Here is a 22,194-nt window from a genome sequence, read left to right on the forward strand (position 1 = left end):
CCTGCCTCGGCCTCCCGAGTGCTGGGGTTGCAGATGTATGCCACTATGATCGTTAACAAGTTGTGTGGGCAGGACTTGAGGCAGGCTGTCTGCCCAGTGTCCACTGCATTTCTGTGCTGGAGAAGGAATGCAAGGACAGCAAGCCGAGTCCGGCTCGGCGCAGACCTTTCTGTTTCTTGCGGGGAATAGAGCATAAACCCTGGTCATGCGCCGTGCTGCGCAGTCACGCACAGGGCCCTGTTAGAGCCGCCCCTTCCAAGCCGCTACCAGGGCTCCGACTGCGAGTCCGCTCGGCTCCCCGCCCTGGGCCCCGGTGACCTGGAGACTTCATTCAGAAGGCAGAACCTCCGCAGAGAGGGGCCTTTATTTAGGAAACCCCGGGCTCCCTTCCCCAGGCGCAGGCGCAGCACAGGCTCTGCGCTCGCTGCTCCTCCTCTTCTCCCTGTCACCCCCTCCCGTCCCGCCTGAGCGCGGCAACTCAGGCAGGGCAGGGGCCCAAAGCCGGCGGGACACCGAAAGCCGGGGCTTTTCCTCTTCAGTCGCTGCTGGCCGCATGGGACTTCCCAAGAGGAAGAGGAGGAGAGAAAAGAGAATCCATTTATGTGGTTGCGTATGTGGGGCTAATGCCTCATGGGTTAGTGAAATGGAAGTTAAAGTGGTGTCTACTACTAGCCTTATTTTTCACACAGCGATCGGAATGAGCTTTTAAAAAATTAGATCTTACCAGGCCCCTGTCTAAAATCCTTCCTGGCTGTCCAGTGGTCAGGCTTTCCCAGGGCCTGCAAGGCTCTGCAGCTGGGGCGCTGCCTGCTTGTCTAGCCCGGTCCCTTGCTGAACTTCCCTGTACTACTCAGGGCATAGTCATACCGGCCTCCTTTAGGCTCTGCAAACCTCCTATGCCCTTTCTGCCCCAGGACCTTTGCACACACCATTCACTTTACCTAGAATGCTCTTCCCTCCCTTATTCACCTAGTTAGCTAGTTCTTTCTCTTGAGGTTTTAGTTAACTTGTTTCCTTCTCATGTAGGATTTCTCTCATCGCCTAGCATAGGTCAGATGCTCTGATTATAGGCTGCCAGAGCACCATCTGCCCCCTTCATCACGCTACTTTTTGCACGTTGTAAGTGTACATTTGCTTGAATCTTTTTTTGGGGGTCTTTTTGAGACAGGGTCTCGCTATGCAGTTCAAGCTGGCCTTGAGCTCACTTTGTACCCCAGGCTGGTCTCGAACTCACAAGATCCTCCCGCCTCAGCCTCCCGAGTGCTGGGATTACAGGCATGTGCCCCACCACACCTGGTTGCTTAAACCATTTGATCACTGTCTGTCTTTATAAATCTCCAGCTAGCTGGTCTTCAGTCTGCAGTGGCTGTATCAGTGGGTATTTGTTGACTGACTGAATGAATGAATGAACGAAGTGTGATTTAGGGGCCTTCTGAAAAAAAAATCCAAGAGAAGACTTAAATTATACATCATTTTTTTAATCGCCAAAACAGTCAAGTTAAGAATACCTACATTGCCAACCTAGAATTAGGAAGGATTTTTAAAGTGGTTCCATTTAGAGAGGGAGGCACAAGTCCACCGTCAGTTCTCTGTGAACCCAGAAGGAGGCCAGCAGGAAAGCAGCTCGCTTCCCGGGGGACACAGTGAGACAGGGAATTCTGCGCAGGCACCGGAACAGAGGCTGGCTGGGCTGGAAGAAGGCGGATCACACGGGGTGGAAGACAAGCGCAGATACGGCCCCTGATCCTGCAGGAAGCGGAGAATGTCCCCTCCGCCCAAGGCCTCAGTGAGGAAGGGAAGGGGGCCAGCTGGAGGACGTGGATCTGGTGATGGTTTGCTCTTCTGAATTCTGACTCTGGTTGGGTGTGGTGGCGCACGCCTGGAACCCCAGAGCTTAGGAGGCTGAGGCAGGAGGATCGCTGTGAGTTCAAAGCCAGACTAGGCCACACAGTGTGTTCAAGTCCAGCCTGAACTACATAGTGAGACCTTGTCTCAAGAAAAAAAAAATAAATCTGACTCCACGTAGGGCCTCTACAAGGTGACAGGAACAGAGCAGGACTAAGGCACCAAAAATAAAGGTCTAGCGGTTCAGAGGCTGTCAGACCCGAAACCTGTGGCTGTCACACAGAACCCTCAGAGTGACAAATTGCAGTTCTGGAGAAGTCATACATCATCTGTGTTTGGGAAAATATCTCTGAAAAAGTAGTAAAAAATGAAATTCAGTCTGGCACAGTGAACTTGATTCCTGAGTGTAAACCCACATAAAACCCTAGGTTTTATTCATGCTTTTAAAAATTATTTTACATTAATACAGTAGAAAGTTGCTTGTTTTAAACAGTTACTAAAATGGTAAAATGATCAAAGCGGGCATCACGGTGCACGCTTATAATCCTAAGTCCCCAGGAGGCTGAGGCAGGAAGGTTACGAGTTTGAGGCCAGCATGGGCAACTTCATGAAACCCTGTCTCAATATAAAAAATAAAGGCCAAGGATGTACCTCATGGGGAGGGAACGCACCTAGGCTGCACCAGCCCCTGCGTTCAAACCCCAGTATTGGCCCAAAGCGAGTCTCTGAATATAGATGTTAAAGCTCACACGCTATGCGTCACAGTATTTCAGTATCATTCGGTGTTGTCTCCAGTTATCCTTGGAAATGCTGGTTGTTTACAAATAAAAGGCCAGCTCCAGTGACAAACCCACGAAGGGGAAACTCCGAATGGGCCCCACCCGGGACTGTTGATATCCCTATCCTCCGTGGCTGAGGAGCCGGGGGAGGCTGAGGTGAGGGCCACTGGGACCGCAGGCGCAGGACAGGAGGGGCGCAGAGGCTGCCGCCGCGGTCCCCGCCGCCCTGGGCCTGCACGGGGCTGGAGTGGGCCCGGTGCGTCGCCCGCAGACCTGCTGGCTCCCGGCCGCGTGGAGACCGCCTGGCTGGGTCTGCAGCCCTCAGAGCTTCGCGAAGCTGCGGGCCGGGAGGCGAGCCTGCGCCTGCCCAGTTACTGGAGTGGCGGCTCCAGCACCCAGCGACGGGAGGCAGCCGCGCCGTGCAGCAGTCGTCCCTTGGGGTGTCCCCGCGTGGCCGGGGGTGGCGTGGGCCCAGGAGGCGGAGGCACGGAGCGCTGGCGGGCACCGTCCATGCCTCTGCCTGGACTTGCGCAGGGTGGCGCCGAGGGACAGGAAGGGGAGTGCCAGCCTCTGGAGACTGAGACCCTGAGATGGGCGCGGTGCCACTGCCACTACTGGGTAAAGCCACAGAGCGGCCCGAACTTGGGCCAGAGTGTCAGAGCCCACGGCCACCTTCCGCCCGCCACGTCCGCCGGCCGGGCCCTGTTCAGGCTGCCCTTGCCGGCCGGTGGCCTCCCCGCGCCCGCGGCGACGCACTTGGCATCCACGCAGCTGTGGCCTTGGTGAGGGGCACCCCACCCCCGGGCCCAGCCGTCCCCCAGCTCCGGGCCAGCAGCGGGGAGCGAGGAGGCGGAGGCGTAGGCTGGGCCGAGGCCACACAGCTTCCCGGGGACAGGACTGAGACTCAAACCCGCGCCTCCTGATCCGGTCCCGCAGAGGCTCCGCGCGGCTGGCTTGCGCGGGTGTAACGGGGCCCCGCTCCCCGACAGGCAGAGCTGCGGGCGAGCCCCCCATCAGTAGGGACACCGGAAGCCGCCGTACGGGCCGTGGCTCCTGGGGAACTCCCTCCGGATCCGCCAGCGGCAGCAGCTGGGCAGGATGCCGAAGTCGGCCACGTCCTGGGGGCCAAAGCGCCAGGCGGCGTAGCACCTGTAGGCACAGCGTCGCAGCCGGCTGTTGGTGGCCTCCTCGTCCAGCGCCAGCAGGGGCTCCTGGTAGAGCAGCAGCTGCCGCAGGGCGGATCGGGACAGCACCAGGTCCCCGAAGAGCTCGGAGGTGGTGATGCAGGGCCCCGGCGTCCGCCGGCAGCACAGCTCCTCCAGGCACTTGCTGTCCTCGGGGAGCTGCGACGGGAGGCAGCGTCCACACTGGCACCAGTCCGGGCTGTCCCCAGCCTTGGGGGTCCCCATCCCGCGAAGTGGCTGCATCTCCTGTGGTTGTCCAGGGGCTGGGGCTGGGGTTGCATCGGGGAGAGACAGGGGCAGCTTGGACAGGCGTGTGAAGTCCATCGGGGCTCTCTGAAAAAAATCCAAAGCCATGAGCCCTGACAAGCCAGGGGGCTGGGGATTTAGCTCAGCGGCAAAGCGCCTGCCTGTCAAGCACCAGGTCGTGAGTTCGATTCCCGGTACCGGAGAAAAGCCAAAAACCAAAAACAAACAAACCAAAAGCCTGGGGGTTCCAGCTGCTTCCATTTTATTAGCATTTAAAGTGGCATTTCGGCATTTAGGGGGCTGGGATATGGCTCAGTGGTAGAGCTCTTGCCTTGTATGCACAAGTCCTGGGTTTGATCCCAGCACCACATACATAAAAAAAAAAAAAAATGGCATTTAATGTGAGAGTAATTACGGTAACTGTCATTCCTTCAGCCAGCGCGTCAGCTCCCAGCTGTGTTTTTGCTGCATAAGCCTTTGCAGACCTCAGGTTAGGTATCCTCGTTCCCATTTTACAGATTTGAAGAATGCAATTCAGAAAATCCAGATTTGTGTTCAGCTATCACCCCTGGCCCCGGTCTCCCTCATTTATAGCTCCCTGCACACCAGGGCCAGGGTACCCTCCTTTCTCCAGAGGACTTGGTAACAACCAAAATGATCACTATGTGGCCCAAGCTGGCCTCAAACTTGTGGCGATCCTCCTGCCTCAGCCTCCCTAGTCCTGGGATTATAGGTGTGTGCTACCATGCCTGGCTCAGTCTGTTTTGTTTATTGCCGGATCTCTGGAGCCTGGAACTGGGCCCAGGACACAGGAGACAGTAAATGTTTGTTCCCTGTTACTGGTCTATTTGTTATTCTCCAAGGGGCGTGGCCGTAATTCCATGGCTGCGTCTGTTCTTAGCTTTGTTTTTTTTTTTTTTTTTTTTGGTTTTTCTCCGGTACCAGGAACCGAACTCATAACCTTGCGCTTGCCAGGCAGGCGCTTTGCCGCTGAGCTAAATCCCCAGCCCTAATGATGTATTTAGCTTTGTTTTTTTTTTTTTTTTTTGGTTCGCGTCTGTTCTTTATGATACATACCTCATTCACTGACAAACAGGACCTGAGTTGAGTAGATTAGAAATTGAGTTCTTTCATGTGAATGTTCACAACAGCACTATTAATAATAGCAGAAAGGTGGAAATGACCCACATATTCATCAACTGATGTGTGGATAAACAAAGTAGGGTCTATCCACACAGTGGAATATTAGCCGTGAAAAGGAAGCTAACCCAGCTGGGGAAGTGTGAATGAGAACCAGCTCTTGGAGCACTGATTGGCATCTACTAAAATGGAACATAGGCCTGTCTCAGGACAGCAGTTCTGGCCTAAGGGGATCACCCAACAGATGCCAGATGTTTATATCTTGGCAGTAGCATTGAACTGGAAACTACACGAGTGTCCTTCGACAGCAGAACGGATAAATAAGCTGGGTGTCTACCAAGTGGAAATAATACAGTAATGGCAGTGAACTTCGGACACCATGGAAAATACGAAAACAATACTGAGTGAAGGGAGCCGGCTGCTCCAGTAAGCATACACGGAGCACTTAGCATATGGTGTAGTTGTTATAAAACTCTAGAAAAGGTAAGACTAACCTCAGAGTCAAGAGGATGACTACTTTCTAAAAAACTTACTTATTTTTTCTTTTTGAGACAGGGTTTCATATTGCAGCTCGGGCTGGCCTTGAGCTCACTTTGTGGCCCAGGCTGGCCTTGAACTTGCAGTGATCCTCCTGCCTCAGCCTCCTGAGAGCTGGGATTATAGGCGTGCGCCCCCACGCCCGGCATGATGACTACTTTTCAAGGGGGGTAGAGACTGGGAGGGGACAGGAGAGGGACTTCTGCTAAGAATAGTCCTTTTTTTTTTAAAGAGCTGGGTATTGAACCAGGGCTTTGTGCATGGTAGGCAAGAGCTCTACCACTGAGGCATACCCAGCCCACAGCACTTCAGTTTTTAATCCGGGTGCTGGTTACATGAGTATGTTTGCTTTATTAAACTTCATCAGTGGTGATTTGTACAAATTCTAGATGTATTTATACTTAATGGTAAATTTTCTTATTTAAAAAAAAAAAAACTGCCCAGCTTGATGGCACATTCCTGTAATCCCAGCATTCAGGAGGAGGCTGAGGCAGGAGGATCAGAGTGAGTTTGAGGCCAGCCTGAACTACACAGTGAGACCCTGTCTCAAAAAAAAAAAAAAAAAAAAAAGAAATAAAAAAAATAGTTAAAACACTTTTAAAAAAAGACTAAATATTTCAACTTACTGGGACTTTTTGGCCCTTGGCATCCTGCAGGCTTTTCCCGAGGAGCTGCTGGTCCACCATCCGAATGTGAGGCTCGTCCACAAAGGACACGTACTTTAATGTCTAGGGGAAGGAAAGGAAAAACCTCATCTGTTTTTGTACAGCGTTATCAAGAATTGCCGCTCTAAACAACAGCAACTACTGGTCCCCTTAGCAGGCGACACACTCTCAGACAAGCTGCCCCTCGCCCCGAGGCTCTGAGTCTGCAGTTAATCGGGAACGGAAGCCCAGGTACCGGGGCGCAGCTGTGGGCAGGGGACCACAGCCTCCCGCTCTGGCCGGTGGGCCCCCGCGCCCTGGGCGGCTGTCCTGTGTGTTCCCTCAGTTCCAGGAACTTCAGGCTCAGTGTCCCTGGAGGGTTCTGGTGTTGCAGCTTCTGCAGCTTACGTGTTGATGGAGTTTCACGCCATGTGCGGCCATGAGGCAACGGTTATTTTTAGTTGCAGACCAAACTCCCTCGACGGTCGTGAGCACGCGGACAGTGGCAGTGAGCGGCGCGTCCAGCCGCGGGGAGAGGAGGACAGGGAGGTGCTTGCATGAGGGGAAGAGAGGGGGCCTCTTTGTTTTTAGGGAGCAGAGATTTCTCCCGGGGGAGATCACGGAAGTAAGTGTAGCGGACTTGTGTGACAAGGCCAAGTCCATCAAATCAGAGCACACAGGTAAGGCTCACTGAAGCTCCCTGTGACTCACACAGGTTCCTGTGACTACAACCAGGGGCGGTACCTCTGTGTGTGCATATGAGCACTCGCATGCAATGCACACGTAGAGAATATATAGTATTAGTTTATGGGTCTGTTTTTTAACATATGCCATACAAAATTGTTTTTCTGTTTGCTTTTCGTTTGTTTTGGTTTTTTTGAGACAGGGTCTTGCTGTGTAGTTCAGGCTGCCCTTGAACTTGCTTATGTGGCCCAGGCTGGTCTTGAACTTGCAGTGATCTTCTTGCCTCAGCCTCCTGAATCTGAGATCACAGGTGTGTGCCACTATGCCCAGCCTTGTATTTGCTTTTTTCCACTATCAAAAAATGTCTTAGAGGTCAGGTGTGGTGGCACACACCATAATCCCAGCACTTGGGAGGCTGAGGCAGGAGGATCGCTGCAAGTTTGAGACCAGCCTGGGCTACAAGGTGAGCTCAAGGCCAGCCTGAACTGCATAGCGAGATCTTGTCTCAAAAAGACCAAAAAAAAAGCCGGGCATGGTGGCGCACTCCTGTAATCCCAGCACTCAGGAGGCTGAGGCAGGAGGATCGTTGTGAGTTCAAGGCCAGCCTGGGCTACAAGTGAGCTCAAGGCTAGTCTGAACTTTTTGTCTTAAAAAGACCAAAAAAAAAAAAAAAAAAAAAAAAAAAGCCGGGCATGGTGGTGCACTCCTGTAATCCCAGCACTCAGGAGGCTGAGGCAGGAGGATCGTTGTGAGTTCAAGGCCAGCCTGGGCTACAAGTGAGCTCAAGGCCAGTCTGAACTTTTTGTCTTAAAAAGACCAAAAAAAAAAAAAAAATGACAACTGTGACCAGTCCTGAAACATAAACATTTGTCTTCTGCGCATATCCTGGTCCTCTCTCTTTTTCTCTTTGAGACAGGGTCTCCCTGGCCTTGAACTCACTATGTAGCCCAGGCTGGCCTCCAAATTGCGGCACTCCTCCTGCCTCAGCCTCTTGAGTGCTGGGATTACAGGTGTGTGCCACTAGGCCTGGCTCTATTTTGCTTTTATTGTTTCTTAAGACCAAAGGCTCATGGGAGACACGGTGCCTGGGGAGGGCCTGCAGCTTGTTCTGTGCTCTGGGCGCGATCTGTACCCATTTCTCAGCCGTCCGAGGTCCCTGTGGGTGTCTGGGCCTCCCACTCTGCGCTTACCCGCTTGGGCTCCACCACCACCTCGCACTTCTTGTGGTAGTAGTACTCGTTGGCTGCGCAGGGTTTGCAGCACGGGCACCAGGGATAGACGTGCGACCGACAGATGGCGCTCGAGTAGGTGTTGATGAGAAGGTCGATGAACACAGTGGCCTGCGGGGACCCAGGCAGGCGGGAGGTAGTGAAACTTCTTTTTGTCGTCATATGTGTTTTTTCCCCCTGCAGGACTGAGGGTCAGACCCAGAGGTGCTCTACCTCTGAGCTACGCCCCTGACCACCCCCCCTTTTTTAAATTTTGAGGCAGGGTCTCACTTAGTTCCAGGCTGACCTCCAACTTGCAGTGATCCTCCTGCCTCAGCCTCCTGGAGTACTGGGATTACAGGTGTGCGACACCACACCTGACTTTCCATATCATTTTCTTAAAGCGGGGAGAGAGAATCTCTTACCAGACCGAAGTAGGACAGGGTAGATCCCATGTATACAATCAGACTGATAATGTTGAATTTTCCTCCCTGGAAGCGAGCAGGACAAGTTACCAAGTGGAATTCAGGCCGCACTCTTCCGTCCTCGCATCCGGGCGTCACTGTCGTCCCAGCAGGAAGCAGAGCCTTGTGCTCGCTCCCCACGGCGGAGACCATGGGACCTGCAGCGTGATGCTCTTATCCCATTTCGGCCATCCGGGCAGGACCTCGAGACTCACCGTGCCAAAAACCAGGATGTCAAAACGGATCCCGAAGACTTTCATCAGAGTTCGTTTCTCCACATTATTTTCCCGGTAGTACTTGGCGTACCTGCAGGAGGAGAAGCAGCCGTATTTACCTCGCTCTCTTTGAGAGTGCTGGTATTTTATGGAAAGAAAAACCGAGCCAGTCACCAAACCTGTCTTCTTGTCTACCTTTTAGGCGGCTGGCACAGCTGGTGGTACAGGTGGGACATCACACGGGACGGTCACGCATGCACCACCAGTGCTTCAAGCCACCCGGTAGCGAGACGTACAGGTTATGGCTCTGTTGTGAACATGTAAAATGAACAGGCCAGGCATGGTGGTGCATGCCCATAATCTCAGCACTCAGGAGGCAGAGGCAGGAGGATTGCTATGAGTTCGAAGGCAGCCTGTGTTACATAGTGAGCCTCTGTCTCCAAAAAAATTCAAATGAACAAAAGTTTAACCAATACAGGATTCACAGTAAGCAAAGGAATTGTTTTAAAAAGCTTCAAGCAATGTGATAGTTAAGAAGGAAAATAGGTTTTGCTTCTAGAACAAAGCAGTGAGGGGAGGAAGGACGAGCTTGAGATACCAGTTACGGGACTAGCGGGGACAGGTGCACCGCAGAATCTGTCCTAGCTGTACGTTCTGCAGTTTTAGAAAAGTTGTGCAGAATTGTTTGTTACCCCGAGCCCCAGGTGCCGCTGGCCACACTGGCTGCCCTCAGCGGTCTTCCCAACCCGCTCCGCTTTCCTCGAAAATCCCAGGACCGCTTCCGGCCCTCTGCCCTTTATCTTCTGCCTCCTGACCACAAGCGCTGCGGCACTGGTGCAGCCTGCTTGTATCTCTTGGGAAACGTCTGCGACCATTCTTCCTTCAGTGTCACCAACCTCTCTTTGCCTCTCTCTCTTTTTCTTTTCTTTTTGAGACAGGGCCTCATTATGTAACCCAGGCTGCCCTTGAACTTGCCACGATCCTCCTGCCTCAGCCTCCTGAATGCTGCAATCACAAGCATGCACTACCACGCCTGGTCTTCTTTGTCTCACTGAATCACCTAAAAAATTAAGACCTGGCACAAATTGTAGTCAGCCTAAACAGGCAGTTCCCAGCAGGGCTGTAGCCGGGAAAAGTATGTTTTCTTTTTATAAATAATTAGGAAGACTTAAGCCATCTGTTTTGTGATGCTTTTAAATATGCCCCGCCCCCTCACCACCTTTTGCAGTCATTTTTGGAAGGCGATGCCTTTTCTCTCCAAGTCATGCAGAACCTATTTGCAGGTGTTGGGGGAGAGGAAAACGGAAGAAGGATTTTCTGCCAACATAATGTGAACGTCCAAAACCCTTTTTGCTAAAAGTCTGACCCTGAGACCAGTTAGATCTTCTCAGGGACCGGAACACCTCTTTCTGGGCAGGAGGGTTTCGGTTTCTTTCTGCTTGATTGTCCCGTTCTCAGAGGCGCTTTCTTCCGAGGCTCTCCGAGCGGGTGAGCGGGAGATTTGCCTGGCAAGGTTAACATCGTGCGGTAAGTACTCGCATCTCTGCTTCCCGGGTCTGATTCCAGTGGTTCTTACACTAAGGGCAAGAATTACCTGTGGACAGTGTGCTCAAAAGACAAACTGTGTGGTACACGCCTGTAATCCCAGCACTCAGGAGGCTGAGGCAGGAGGATCAGTGTGAGTTTAAGGCCAGCCTGGACTAATAGCGAGACCCTGCCTAAAAAAAGCAAAACAAAACAAAAAACAAAAGGCAAACCCCAGCGCCTGAACCCAGAGTGCTTTCAGAAGGTCTGAGACATTCCTAGGAATCTGCATTTCCAGTCCAGGCCTGGCAGGCGGTGGCCTGCGTTGGCAGGAACCCTGGGCCCCGCGTGCTTTTGCAAACTCTACTGGGTTGAACAGCGGCTGAGTCCCAAACCACAGGCGCTGCGCCCTGGACCTTGTTCGGAACAGGGTTTCTCAGGTGCAGGGCAGGCTCTCAGGATGGGAAGCCCTGGGCTGGAGTAGACCCCAGAGATGGAAATTTAGGACCCAGAGACAAGGCCAATTATACAACAGCCCTAAAGGAAACCTCCTGTGGACTAGAGACTGCCATCAGCTTTCTGTTGGGAAGGAGAACAGTGAACTTAGAAAATGCAATCTTTCTTTTTGTATAAGAAAATATTTGGGCCAAGTGTGGTGGTGCATGCCTGTAACCCTAGCACTCAGAAGGCTGAGGCAGGAGGATTGCCTCGAGGTTGAGGCCAGCCTGAACTACAGAGTGTGACCGTCTGAAAAAAACAAAATTTTAAATCAAACAATTTATGTTTTTGGTCTTTTTGAGACAGAGTCTTGCTATGCAGTTCAGGCTGACCTTGAGCTCACTTTGTAGCCCAGGCTGGCCTTGAGCTCACAAGGATCCTCCTGCCTCAGCCTCCTGAGTGCTGGGATAACAGGCATGTGCCATCACGCCTGGCAACAGGTCTTGCTATGTAGTACAGGCTGGGTTTGAACTCGTTGTGTAGCCCAGGTTCCCTCGAACACATGGAGATTCTCCTGCCTCAGCCTCTCAAGTGCCTGGATTATAGTACACCTCCACACCTATCTGTGTTCCTAACTTGGAAAGCACCACCCTTTGGAAAGGGAATGATGGTTGCTGGGGTCCTTCTCCCTGCTTGGAGAGGCCTCCTCTTGTGACCCCATCTTGCTGGATTTTCTCCGTAGCACGTATCAGCAATAGCCTAGTTGAATTTGTTTGTTCTACTGAGGTGTAACTTACGTGTACTGAGGCGCACAAGTTCTAAGTGAGTCGTGACAAATAACTCCCCTGCATAATCAAAGTCCCACTAGCTCAGAGCACCCCATTACCCCGCAGACCTCCTGCATTCCTTCCACTCAGCTCCGGCCCACCCGGCAGCCCCTGCCCTGCCTCCCGTCACCTCAGACCCACGCTTTGCCTGTTTGCCAGCTTCACCCAAGGGACACTGCGGAGCCCGGGCTCAGCCTGCACTCGGCCTGCCACCTGCGGCGGGCTCGTCTGGGCTGCGGCTGTGCCCGTAGCTTGTTCCTTTTTACATATACCAAGTTTGTTTGTTTTCCGGTACTGGGAATCGAACTCATGACCTTGCGCTTGCCAGGCAGGCGCTGTGCCACTGAGCTAAATCCACAGCCCCTGTTTTTGTCTTTTTGAGACAGTGTTTCACTATGCAGTTCAGGCTGGCCTTGAACTCATTTTGTAGCCCAGGCTGGCCTTGAACTCGCACCGATCCTCCTGCCTCAGCTTCCTGAGTTTTTAGCTGTTCTGAATAAAACTTCAACGAACATTGCCCATGAATCTTTGTGTGGTCATATATTTTCATTTCTCTTGGGGAAATAGCTAAGATGGGATTGTGGGGTTTCTGGATTACAGGGTAGATGTGTATTTGATTTTATAGGAAATTTCTGAATAGCTCCTAATGTGCTCACACCACTTTATACATCCTTCAGGAATGGAGGAGAGTTTCAGTGCGCTTCTCCTTGCTGACATTTGGAATTGCCAGCCCTTAAGAATTTTAGGGGGGCATGGTGGTGAACACCTGTAATCCCAGCACTTAGGAGGCTGAGGCAGGAGGATCACTACAAGTTCAAGACCAGTCTGGGCTACACAGTAAGTTCAAAGCCAGCCTGGACTACATAGCAAGACTATCTCAAAAAGCAAACAAACAAACAAAACCAAAAAACAAAAACCCCCAAAAGTAAAAAAAAAGAAAAGTTGTTGAAGCCAAGTATATTCAGTAGAAATCACATGTGGGTTTTTTTTTCTTTGCTTTTTTCCACCAGTGGGGATGGAACCCAGGAAGGCCTGAGCTACATCCTTACCCCTTTTTATTTAATTTAAAACAAGGTCTCACTAAGTTGTCCAGGCTATCCTGGAACTTGCGATCCTCCTGCCTCAGCTTCCTAAGTAGCTGGGGTTATAGGTGGGCGCCACCACACCTGGCTCACACTTCTGATTTTGAATTTTGATATTTTCCCGGGCTGGCAAGATGTCCTGTTGTGGTGTGGGCAGGGGCACTGAGCTGCCGCTGCCCGGCAGAAGCCCGACCGTGGGAGGTGATGCCCGTCGCTCTACCGTGTGCTGTTTCTAAGTGGGAAGGGTGCACTTCCTCAGCGCAGCTTCCGCCCGCGCTGTTTCAGCCGTGACGGGTTTATCAGGGTGGAACCCCACAGTGAGCTGAGGAGCGACCAGACAGAGGATCCCAGCATCGCACAGGCACACGGAAGTCCAAGACGGACTATCTGGGGGTGCACCTCCGTGGTAGCACCCTTGCCTGGCATGTGGGAGGCTCTGGGTTTGATCCCCGGCCACACACACACACACACTCGCAGTACTGAGCTCCGTGCAGAGAGGACTCTTTCTGGGCGCTACTCGGGGAGGAGGGGTGGCAGCGCTGTGACCTCAGGGAGCGCCTCAGCTGAATGTCCCTCTGGGCAGCCAGAGTTTCCTAGGTTACGGGGTGTGGGGCAGGGACTGCAGAAACCTGCACAGCCAGGGAGAAGGAGTGGTCTCTTTTGCAGGGAGAACAAACCCCAAGCCCAGAAATCATGCTAAAAACTGGCTTGCAGGGGGCACACGCTATTCACGCCTGCAGGGCCGGCTCAGGGTGACACTGTCCCTCCAGGGAGATGCCCGTGTGCCCCGGACATGCAGGGCTTCGCCCGAACTCGTTCCTGCTGCAGATGAGCCGCCAGTGAATAGTCCAGGGGCCACGGGGGGAACTGCACGCCAGGTGCTTCAGACAATAGGCCGGCATGGACGGAATCATAGAGGGGAGCAGACAGGAGGAGGAGGGTCCATAGAGCCAGAGAAGAATGCACAGAAGTTTATGGCTTTCAGTACAACCACATAAAAAAAAAAACCCTAGAAAGATAGTGCCATAGGTTGAGCTGATCTCACGATATAGTCCAGGTTGGCCTTAAATTCACAATGATCCTCCTGCCTCAGCCTCCTGAGTGCTGGGATTATAGGCGAGCGCCACCACACCCGGCAGGCAAACTATCAATTATAGAGAAAGAATAAGTAAGTCTTGAGATAAAAAGGAAAGAGTACGTTTTGGGATCATGGCAATCAGGGTTAGAATTAGGGCTCTTGCAAGCCAGGTGTGGTGGCATGTGCCTGTAATCTCAGCACTGGGGAGGCTGAGGCAGGAGGATCCTTGCAAATTCGGGGCTGCCTGGGCTACAAAGTGAGCTCAAGGCCAGCCTGAACTGCATAGTAAGACCCTGTCTCAAAAAGACAAAACAAAGAATTAGGAGTCTTAGTTGTGGGTCTGGGGCAAATCATTTAACCTTTCTGGCTTAAACCAGGAGCACTAGTAGCTACCGCCCAGGGTGGTGGAGAGGGCCACAGAGGGCTTGTGAGAGGCTGGTATGTAGAGGACCCTCCCTAAACTGCAGTAACCATCAGTAACCCACACCATGGGCTGTTATCACAAATGCGATCCCCCCCTCCCCCGCCACCCAGAAAGACAAGTTCAAAGTGCACGACAGAACTGGTGGAGGAAGAGCATTCACTCCAGGTTGCCATGGTTACCTCAAGCTACAGGATCTACGGGTGATTTTATCGGCCTGTGTTTTCTGTTTTCTGAGTGTTGCCGCCTCAGCGGGTCTGAGCCGGAGAGCTGTTACCTGAAGTTGTAGCCGGGATACAAGGACTCCCTGGCGGTCTTGTCGTCGAGGCGCCGGAAGCTGTACTTGGGGCGGCAGCGGTGGAACCACCTGTCCAGGTTGCAGTCCCAGTTGATCTCGATGCCCATGATTCCTCCCTGCGGGTGTGAGGGCCACAGCAGACGCTCCGTGAGCCTGCTGGGCACGGGCGCCGCAGCCCCGGCCCTCGCCCGCAGCACACGCACACGCACATGCAGGAAAGGCTCGCGGTTAGCGGGAGAGTGCTGATGAAAGGTTTCAGAGCCATCAATGTGAGCCGAGTGCTGTGCGTGTTGTATAGGACACATCACTTTTAGGCTTTTGTTGTTGTGGGTGAGACAGGGTCTCCCTATGTTGTTCAGGCTGGCCTCGAACTCAAGGCGATCCTCCTGCCTCAGCTTCCCGAGCGCGGGGATTGCAAGCATGTGCCACCACGCCTGGCTCCTTAGACTTATTTCTAGAATATAACATCCAATAAATCATTCCTGCACTCAAACCATTTCTGCACACAAATCTTTAGCGTCCCATTGTTCAAGATTATGTTGAAGGGGCTGGGGATTTAGCTCAGTGGCACAGTGCTGCCTGGCAAGCACAAGGTTGTGAGTTCGATTCCCGGTACCGGAAACAACAACAACAAAAAAAGATCATGTTGAAACCTATGGGTTTCATAGCTCCTCTCATTTATCTCAGTACTCCATAGTGAAGGAAGGCTCCTGGCAGTGTGAGTGAAGGGTCTTGAGAGGGAAGATTATCCCAGGTTACCCCGGCAGGTCTTTAGCACCCAATTCTTGTGCCTTAAAGACAAGTGTTTTTATAAGACAAGGCAGAGGGCGCTCTGACCGGAGTGAGTCACTGTTCCCACTGAAGCAAGGTGCCCCATGCCAGCTTAACAGATGGAGGAAGGGGCCACAAACCAACAAGTGCAAGGAGCTGGGCACTATAGCACACACCTGTAATTCCAGCTACTCAGGAGGCTGAGGCAGGAGGATGGCAAATTTGAGTCCAGCCTAGGCAATTTAACAAGACCCTATCTCCAAATAAAAAGGCTGGGCGTATAGCTTGGTGCAAAGGCCTTGGCCTCAATCTGCAATATTGCAAAAAGAGAAGAAGGAGAAAGAGAAAAAGAGGAAGAACCGGGTGTGGTGGTGCACTCCTGTAATCCCAGCACTTGGGAGGCTGAGGCAGAAGGATCACTGAGCGTTGGAGGCCAGCCAGGACTACATAGGGAGAGTCTGTCTCAAAAGGACAAAACAATAAAAAGAGAAGAAGAGGAAGAGGAAGAAGTGGAATGGGAAGTGAAAGTCGAGGAAAAAGAAGAGAGAAAGGGGCTGGGGATTTAGCTCAGCGGCCTGGCAAGCACAAGGTCGTGAGTTCGGTTCCCGGTACCGGAGAAAAAACAAAAAAAAAAAAAAAAAAAAAAAAAAAAAAAAAAAAAAAAAAAAAAAAAAAAAAAAAAAAGAAGAAGAAAAACAGGAAGCCACTCTGAAGGCAAGACATGCGTTCCCCCCGACAGCCTCCAGAGGGCGCCTGGCAGGGCTGACAACTTGATCTGGGCTCAGGAAAACTAATTTCGGACTCTGACCTCCAGAAATAAAGAAAATGTGGTTGTTTTAAGCCCCAACTTCGTGGTCATCTGTCACAATGGTCACCGGAAATTAACACCGCAGGCAGCTCACTCCCAGGCTTGTGGGCTGCGAAGAAGCGACATCAGCGGGGCCGGCCCGCGCGGGGGAATTACTAGACCCTCACTGCCCCTGAGCCACCTCGTGGTCGCCCGAGACCGCCCACCCCGGGACGCAGCCCCAGGGCACAGAGACCCCGCCCACCTTGACGGCCACCTCGGAGAAGTTGTCTCCCGCGTCCCGGAAGATGTCTCCTAGTCGGAAAATGGGACACTGGGGGTCCTGCGTCTTGTGGAAGATGCAAGAGGCGTTCAGGCCCGGCAGGATGTTTCTCCTGGGTGGTGTTAAAAGCAGACAGACAGACGCTGCGCTGGTGTGACCCGGTGTGGCAGCTCCTGGTACCCCTGCCTCCCTGGGGACCGCTGTGGAGCATGCTGTCACACTGTGCCAGGGCCAGTGTGTGACCAGCAGCACACAACACAGTGATGGGACCTCGTGGGCAAAGACTGTGGCTTCCACCTTGGTTATTCTCCTCCTGTTTGGGGCCCTTTGCTGTAGGGAAGCCGGCCACTGTGTCCTAAGCACACTCAGCCACCTTCCTGCCACCATGCAGGAGAGCCTGGAGAGGATTCCCTGCCCCCACCAAGTATGATGGTGACTTTGACCCCGAAGACAGCTGGACTAGAGCCTGCAAGACCCTGAGCCAGAGCCTCCCAGTGGAGCCATTCCCAAGTTCCTGACCCACAGAAATTGGGGTCAACAAGAAGTGTTCTTAGTTTTGGGCTCTAGAGGCTTGGGATCATTTGTTACACAGCATAGCATAGGGGACTAACTGATACAACCAGGCATTCTGGGCACTTACGTGGTGTAGTTGTGGCCAGGGAAGTCAACGTTATTCTTGATGAGCACTGTGAAATTTTCAGCACTGCCCAGGAGCGCAGGCCTGGGGGAGAGGAGTAGGGGTCAGCAACTACTGGCTCTAGATGGGTCAGTCCAGTGGGCCAACGGGACCCGAGGCTTCTAAGGTTGTAGTTTTGTGCTTTAGTCTTTGGGATGAGCGAAGAGAAATGGATACAGAAAGCTAATGGACAAGACCCTCTAAGAGTGTGCATAAAGCCTCTAGCTTCTCAAAAAGAATCTCTCCCTCTCTCTCTCTGTCTCTCTCTCTCTGGTACTAGGGTCTAAACCCAGGGTCTTCACACTGAACTACATCTCCAATCCTTTTTTGATTTTTATTTTGAGGCAGAGTCTTGCTAAGTCACTAAGTTGTCCAGGCTAGGCTTGAACTTGTGATCCTCCTGCCTCAGCTTCCCAGAGTGCTGACATTATAGGCGTGTATCAGAATTTCTCCCTTCTTGAGACTCCTTGGCGTTTACAGTGTCACTTTTTACTCTTTGATGTCATTGTATATTTAGATATGTGCAGTGGTTTGTTGACAGATATTTAACAGCCAGCTCTCTAAGGGAGAAAAGACCGTGAATACTGTGTTTGCTGATTACTGTGGGGAAGGCTCCGGCTGTGGCTGGCTTCCCACTGCCCCGGGGACATCTGCAGTTGGGAAGAGATGAGCATAACTGACCTGGGCCAGTCTCAGCCAGCTCTGGCCGCCCCTGCCTGTGCCTTTCCCAGTAGGCCTGCGGCTCCGCACGGCTGGGACGGTAACTCCCTGCTCTTGGCATTGCCAGCTGCCAGCACGGAGCCACACAGCGCGTGGGCGGCATCGGTCATTCCTGAGAGGCCTGCGTGGCCCCCCGGGCCACGTGAGGTAGGGGAGCCCAGGCCCCGGCTCAGCAGGACCGGCGCCATCTGTCCCTCCGTGAGTTCCGCAAACACCTATGCTGCTGAGCAGGGAGGTGGGCACTGGGAGACGGCGACCAGGGACAGTCCGTGAAAGAGGGAGAATGCCGCAAAGATACAGCTGGCACCTGCTGCCCGGTGGGCATGGATGGCACAGGGAGGGGGCGGGGCTCTTGGAAGGGGCGCTGAGAACGGTCTGCCTTCCACCCCAGGACTTGCTGAGCACGCCCTGGCTCCGTGTGTGATATTGCTGTCGTGAGCACCGTCACCTTGGCCTGTCCACCGTCTAGCCCCCTCCGGTGACACGGCCTCAGTTTCCGCTCTGTGGAGAAGCCAGCCCTCTGCCCCGCTCCCTCCAGAGCACTGGTGGGGACGACCCCACTTCCTGTCCATCCACAGGCTTAGGCCCCGGGGCTGGCTGAGCAGTGCGGTCCATTTCCCCGGCCATGGTGCCCGAGTCACTGGTGGCCGTGTGACTGAGCCCAGGGAGAACATTCTGGCTTTTTTTGTGCGCAAACAATTAGGAAAGAGAAACGCATTTGTGCTGGGATTGTTCATAGGCCAGTGGGAACCTGAAATTCCGTGGGGTGCGGTGTAAGGAAGGCCAAGCCGGAAGAAAGGATGAAGGAGAAGAGTGGAAGAGGAAGGAGGAAAAAATCCTCCTGGTATCTTTGGAGCCTGGCTCAAGCCTTGTCTGAAGCCAGAAATTTCAGATGCCTCTTTTGCTGGAGTCACTGATGCTGTCTTTGAGACACCAGTTTAAGTTGGAATTCTGTCATTTGCGCTGACAGAAACTTACAGCAAGTGTCTGCTATAGGGGCTGGGGATTTAGCTCAGCAGCACAGCGCCTTCCTGGCAAGCACAAGGTTGTGAGTTCGATTCCTGGTACCAGAAAAAAAAAAAAAAAAGTGTCTGCTATGTGCGGGACACACCAAGCCCCCACCTGGGAAGTCCTTAAGAACTGGGGGACTACAGGACCTGCAGCCTTATGCCCCCTGCATGGCATTATGACTTTCTGTTTTGAAGTACAGTTCTCTGTGCATGTCTTCTCTGCTCATGAGACTGGAAGAGCTTTTGGACTTGCTACATATTCAGGACTTGTTTTTTTTTTTTTTGAAGGACTATGTTTTACATGAGTTATCACATTTGCAATAAATATCTAACGCTTGCTATGTAGTGGTAGGTTTGTTGAATGAATAAATGAACCATCTTAGCTCATTTATATAACAGGCGAGGAAACTGACTTTCAGGGGTTGCGGGCTCCAGGCCAGGTCACCGTGCAGCCCAGGGCCAGGCACTGGGAGCTGTGTGGCATTTGTCTCATGAGCAAGCTAGTGGCAGAGCAGAACCGAAAGCCAGCGTCCGTCAAGGGGTCTTTTGTTTTGAACCAAGAACTACTTGGGTGGTGTCCCACCCATCGCATCCGTTCCTTCTGTGCCAGAAACTTCTGTGACCTAGAAATGCATCTAGGCTGACAACTGAGGGCCAAGCGGGGTGATGCTGGCCCAGACCTCGGCCCGGCTCCCTGCACGCCAGCATGGGGCGGGGCGTCCTCTGTGTCACACGCAGAGGGAGCAGGGCTGTGTCCCTCGGTGTAGCAATCCTGGGCAGTGTGTGGCCATTTCAATTTCAATTTAATTGAAATTAAGATTTTTCTCCGTATAAATGACAGAAATTCAATTTAACTGGCTTTAGATTGCGCAGAGGTCCTGGGGATTGAACACTTGGCCTGCGAGGCATGCTCTACCGCTGAGCTCTCTCTCCAGCACCCTGACTTATGTTTTTCCCTCCAGTAAATGAGGCATCCACAGTTCTGGCTTCAGGCAAGGTTTGATCCAGCTGCTCAGTTGCAGTTGCCAGATTTCAAGTACTCAGTAATCACATGTAGCTGTCATACTTTTTGGACAGCATGAGTATAGAAGATCCCCACAATTTCAGGAAGTTCTGTTAGACAGTGCTGGCCTACGACCACCACATTCTAGAGGTGGACTGTATATGTGTGTGTGTGTGTGTCTGTCTGTCTGTCTCTCTATAAACCAGGCACGTGACTCACTTTACAATGCCTGACCAAGCTCATCTCATTTAAATAGCCCCACAGGGCAGACACGGTTAGCATTCTCATTTTGTAAGTGTGACTGACAGGTTAGGCCACTTTCCAAGTTCACACAGACAGATGCGCTAGAGGCAGGATTTGAATCCAGATCTTTCCAACTCTTCCCTGATGAAATGCATTGGCCCTGTGCCTTTTTTTTTTTTTTTTTTTTTTTGGTCCTTTTTAAGACAGGCTCTCGCTATGCAGTTCAGGCTGGCCTTGAGCTCACTTTACAGCCCAGGCTGGTACTGAACACGTAACAATCCTCCTGCCTCAGCCTCCCAAGCACTGAGATTACAGGTGTGCGCCACCATGCCCACTAGCTCTGTGCTTACTGAGGTTAACCTCCTGTTAGAGAATTAATACAGGGGGCTCAAAACCAATAAATCCTGTGGGCATCGGAGGAAACTGTTCTCCACACTCTTCCCTTTGCCTCTTCCTTTTCATTTCTCTCCTTTCTTTCTCCTTCCCTCCCTCCCTCCCTTCTTCCTCCCTGCCCTTTCACTCCGTATGGCACCGACTGTCACAGCGCTCTGCTGTGGTACTACAGGGAGGGTCTGGGGTGCCCGGGAAGGTGCTGGGCACCCAGGGGTGCTCACGGGAGTAGCTGCGCATCAGCCAGAATGGAATCACCTCAACATTTTAGCAGCTAGCACAGCCGCCCGGGGCCGCTGGAGTGTGCCAAGCCCGAGCCTGGCACAGGGGTCCCCAGGCCAGGAAGACCCAGGACTCTGTGGTCTGTCCCCGCTCCCCTCCCCGCGCGGCTCACCTGGGAGCCTCCTCCACCACCTCGGTGGGACACCAGGCGGAGACTTCGCAGGTCTTCGCGGTCGTGTTGTATTCAACACACTTGCCGGTCTGGATTCCTACGAGGGGGAGGGGTCCCAGAACCCGGATGTGAGCAGACTGTCGAGGGGGAAATTCCTCAGAGGCCGCCACGGACACCCAGGAAGCTGCAGGTCCTGGGGACCGCATGCTTTCCACTGACACCCCAGACAAAGCAGACAAAAACAGGAAGCCTCTGTGTGTGTGTGTGTGTGTGTGTGTGTGTGTGTGTGTGTTGCTGGGGACTCACACACTACAGGCCTATCATGGGGCAACATCTTCAGCCCCTTTTTCACATTTTTAAGACAGGGCCACACTAAGTTGCCCAGGCTTGCAATTGAACTTGCAATTCTCCTGCCTCAGCCTCCTAAGTAGCTGAGATTACAGGCATGTGCCAGCACATTTGGTAACAGTAAGCTTCTAAAAAGGGACCAGAGAGAGAGCGCAGAAAAATACTGCATTCAGTTGCCCCCACCTTTTTTTACACAAGGAAAGATGCTGAGAGGGAGCCCCGTGCCTCCTCTCACCGGGGACCCGTGAACTAGAACCTCGCTTCAGTCTCTCCAGGGTACGCACCCCACTCAGGGCTGCAAAAAGCCACGGAATGACCATGGGATGTCATTCCAGGGTGTCAGAACAAGGGAGACTTTTTTTTTTTTGGTTTTTCTCCGGTACCAGGAATCGAACTCACAACCTTGTGCTTGCCAGGGAGGAGCTTTGCCGCTGAGCTAAATCCCCAGCCCCAAGGGAGACTTGGTTAAATGGTGGGCTGTGTTGCAAGGATCTCTGTGCCACCTTGAATATATACATTTTCTGGAACAGAATGCAGCGTTCATACATTGCATTGTACATTATGACCACTGGCGGTTTTGTGGATTTGCTTTGTTTTTGAGAGAGGGTCATAGTGCATAGTTCAGCCTGGCCTTGAGTTCACTATGTAGCCCAGGCTGACCTTGAACTTGCAGTGATCTTCCTGCCTCAGCCTCCCAAGTGCTGGGATTACAGACGTGGACCACCAGGCCCAGCGATATTCCTTTGTGTGTTTTTTTCTTCTATGCTCCCCCTACCCAATGCTGGCAACGGAACGCAAGCCCACACACAGGCCCGGTGAGCGAGCGCTGTCCTGGTGAGCCACACCCCAGCACTGTCCTGTGTCTTTTTGAGTTAGAACATGAGATGAGGGCGTTCTTCAGGTTAACATGGGTTCTGCCCCCAGGCTTGCGGGGGGGGGGGGGTTCAAGGTCATC

The 22,194-nt window shown here is 52.8% G+C and overlaps 1 protein-coding gene across 2 annotated transcripts in view; it reads right to left on the reverse strand.

The window, feature by feature from the left end:
• Positions 1-3,535: 3,535 nt before the first annotated feature.
• P2rx7 (purinergic receptor P2X, ligand gated ion channel, 7) overlaps positions 3,536-22,194 on the reverse strand; it is a 38,852-nt gene continuing 20,193 nt past the window's right edge. For both annotated transcript variants that reach the window (XM_005403137.2, XM_005403138.2), the window contains exons 5-13: positions 20,892-20,988; positions 17,096-17,176; positions 16,438-16,567; positions 14,594-14,730; positions 8,947-9,037; positions 8,693-8,758; positions 8,250-8,399; positions 6,358-6,459; positions 3,536-4,141 (exon numbers count right to left, since the gene is read on the reverse strand). In XM_005403137.2, the coding sequence (XP_005403194.1) occupies positions 3,638-4,141; positions 6,358-6,459; positions 8,250-8,399; positions 8,693-8,758; positions 8,947-9,037; positions 14,594-14,730; positions 16,438-16,567; positions 17,096-17,176; positions 20,892-20,988 (1,358 nt within the window). In that variant the 3' untranslated portion in view covers positions 3,536-3,637. The remainder of the gene's footprint in view (positions 4,142-6,357; positions 6,460-8,249; positions 8,400-8,692; positions 8,759-8,946; positions 9,038-14,593; positions 14,731-16,437; positions 16,568-17,095; positions 17,177-20,891; positions 20,989-22,194) is intronic.

Source organism: Chinchilla lanigera, unplaced genomic scaffold, assembly GCF_000276665.1.
Source record: "Chinchilla lanigera isolate Chin_1 unplaced genomic scaffold, ChiLan1.0 scaffold00081, whole genome shotgun sequence".
Classification (NCBI taxonomy): domain Eukaryota; kingdom Metazoa; phylum Chordata; class Mammalia; order Rodentia; family Chinchillidae; genus Chinchilla; species Chinchilla lanigera.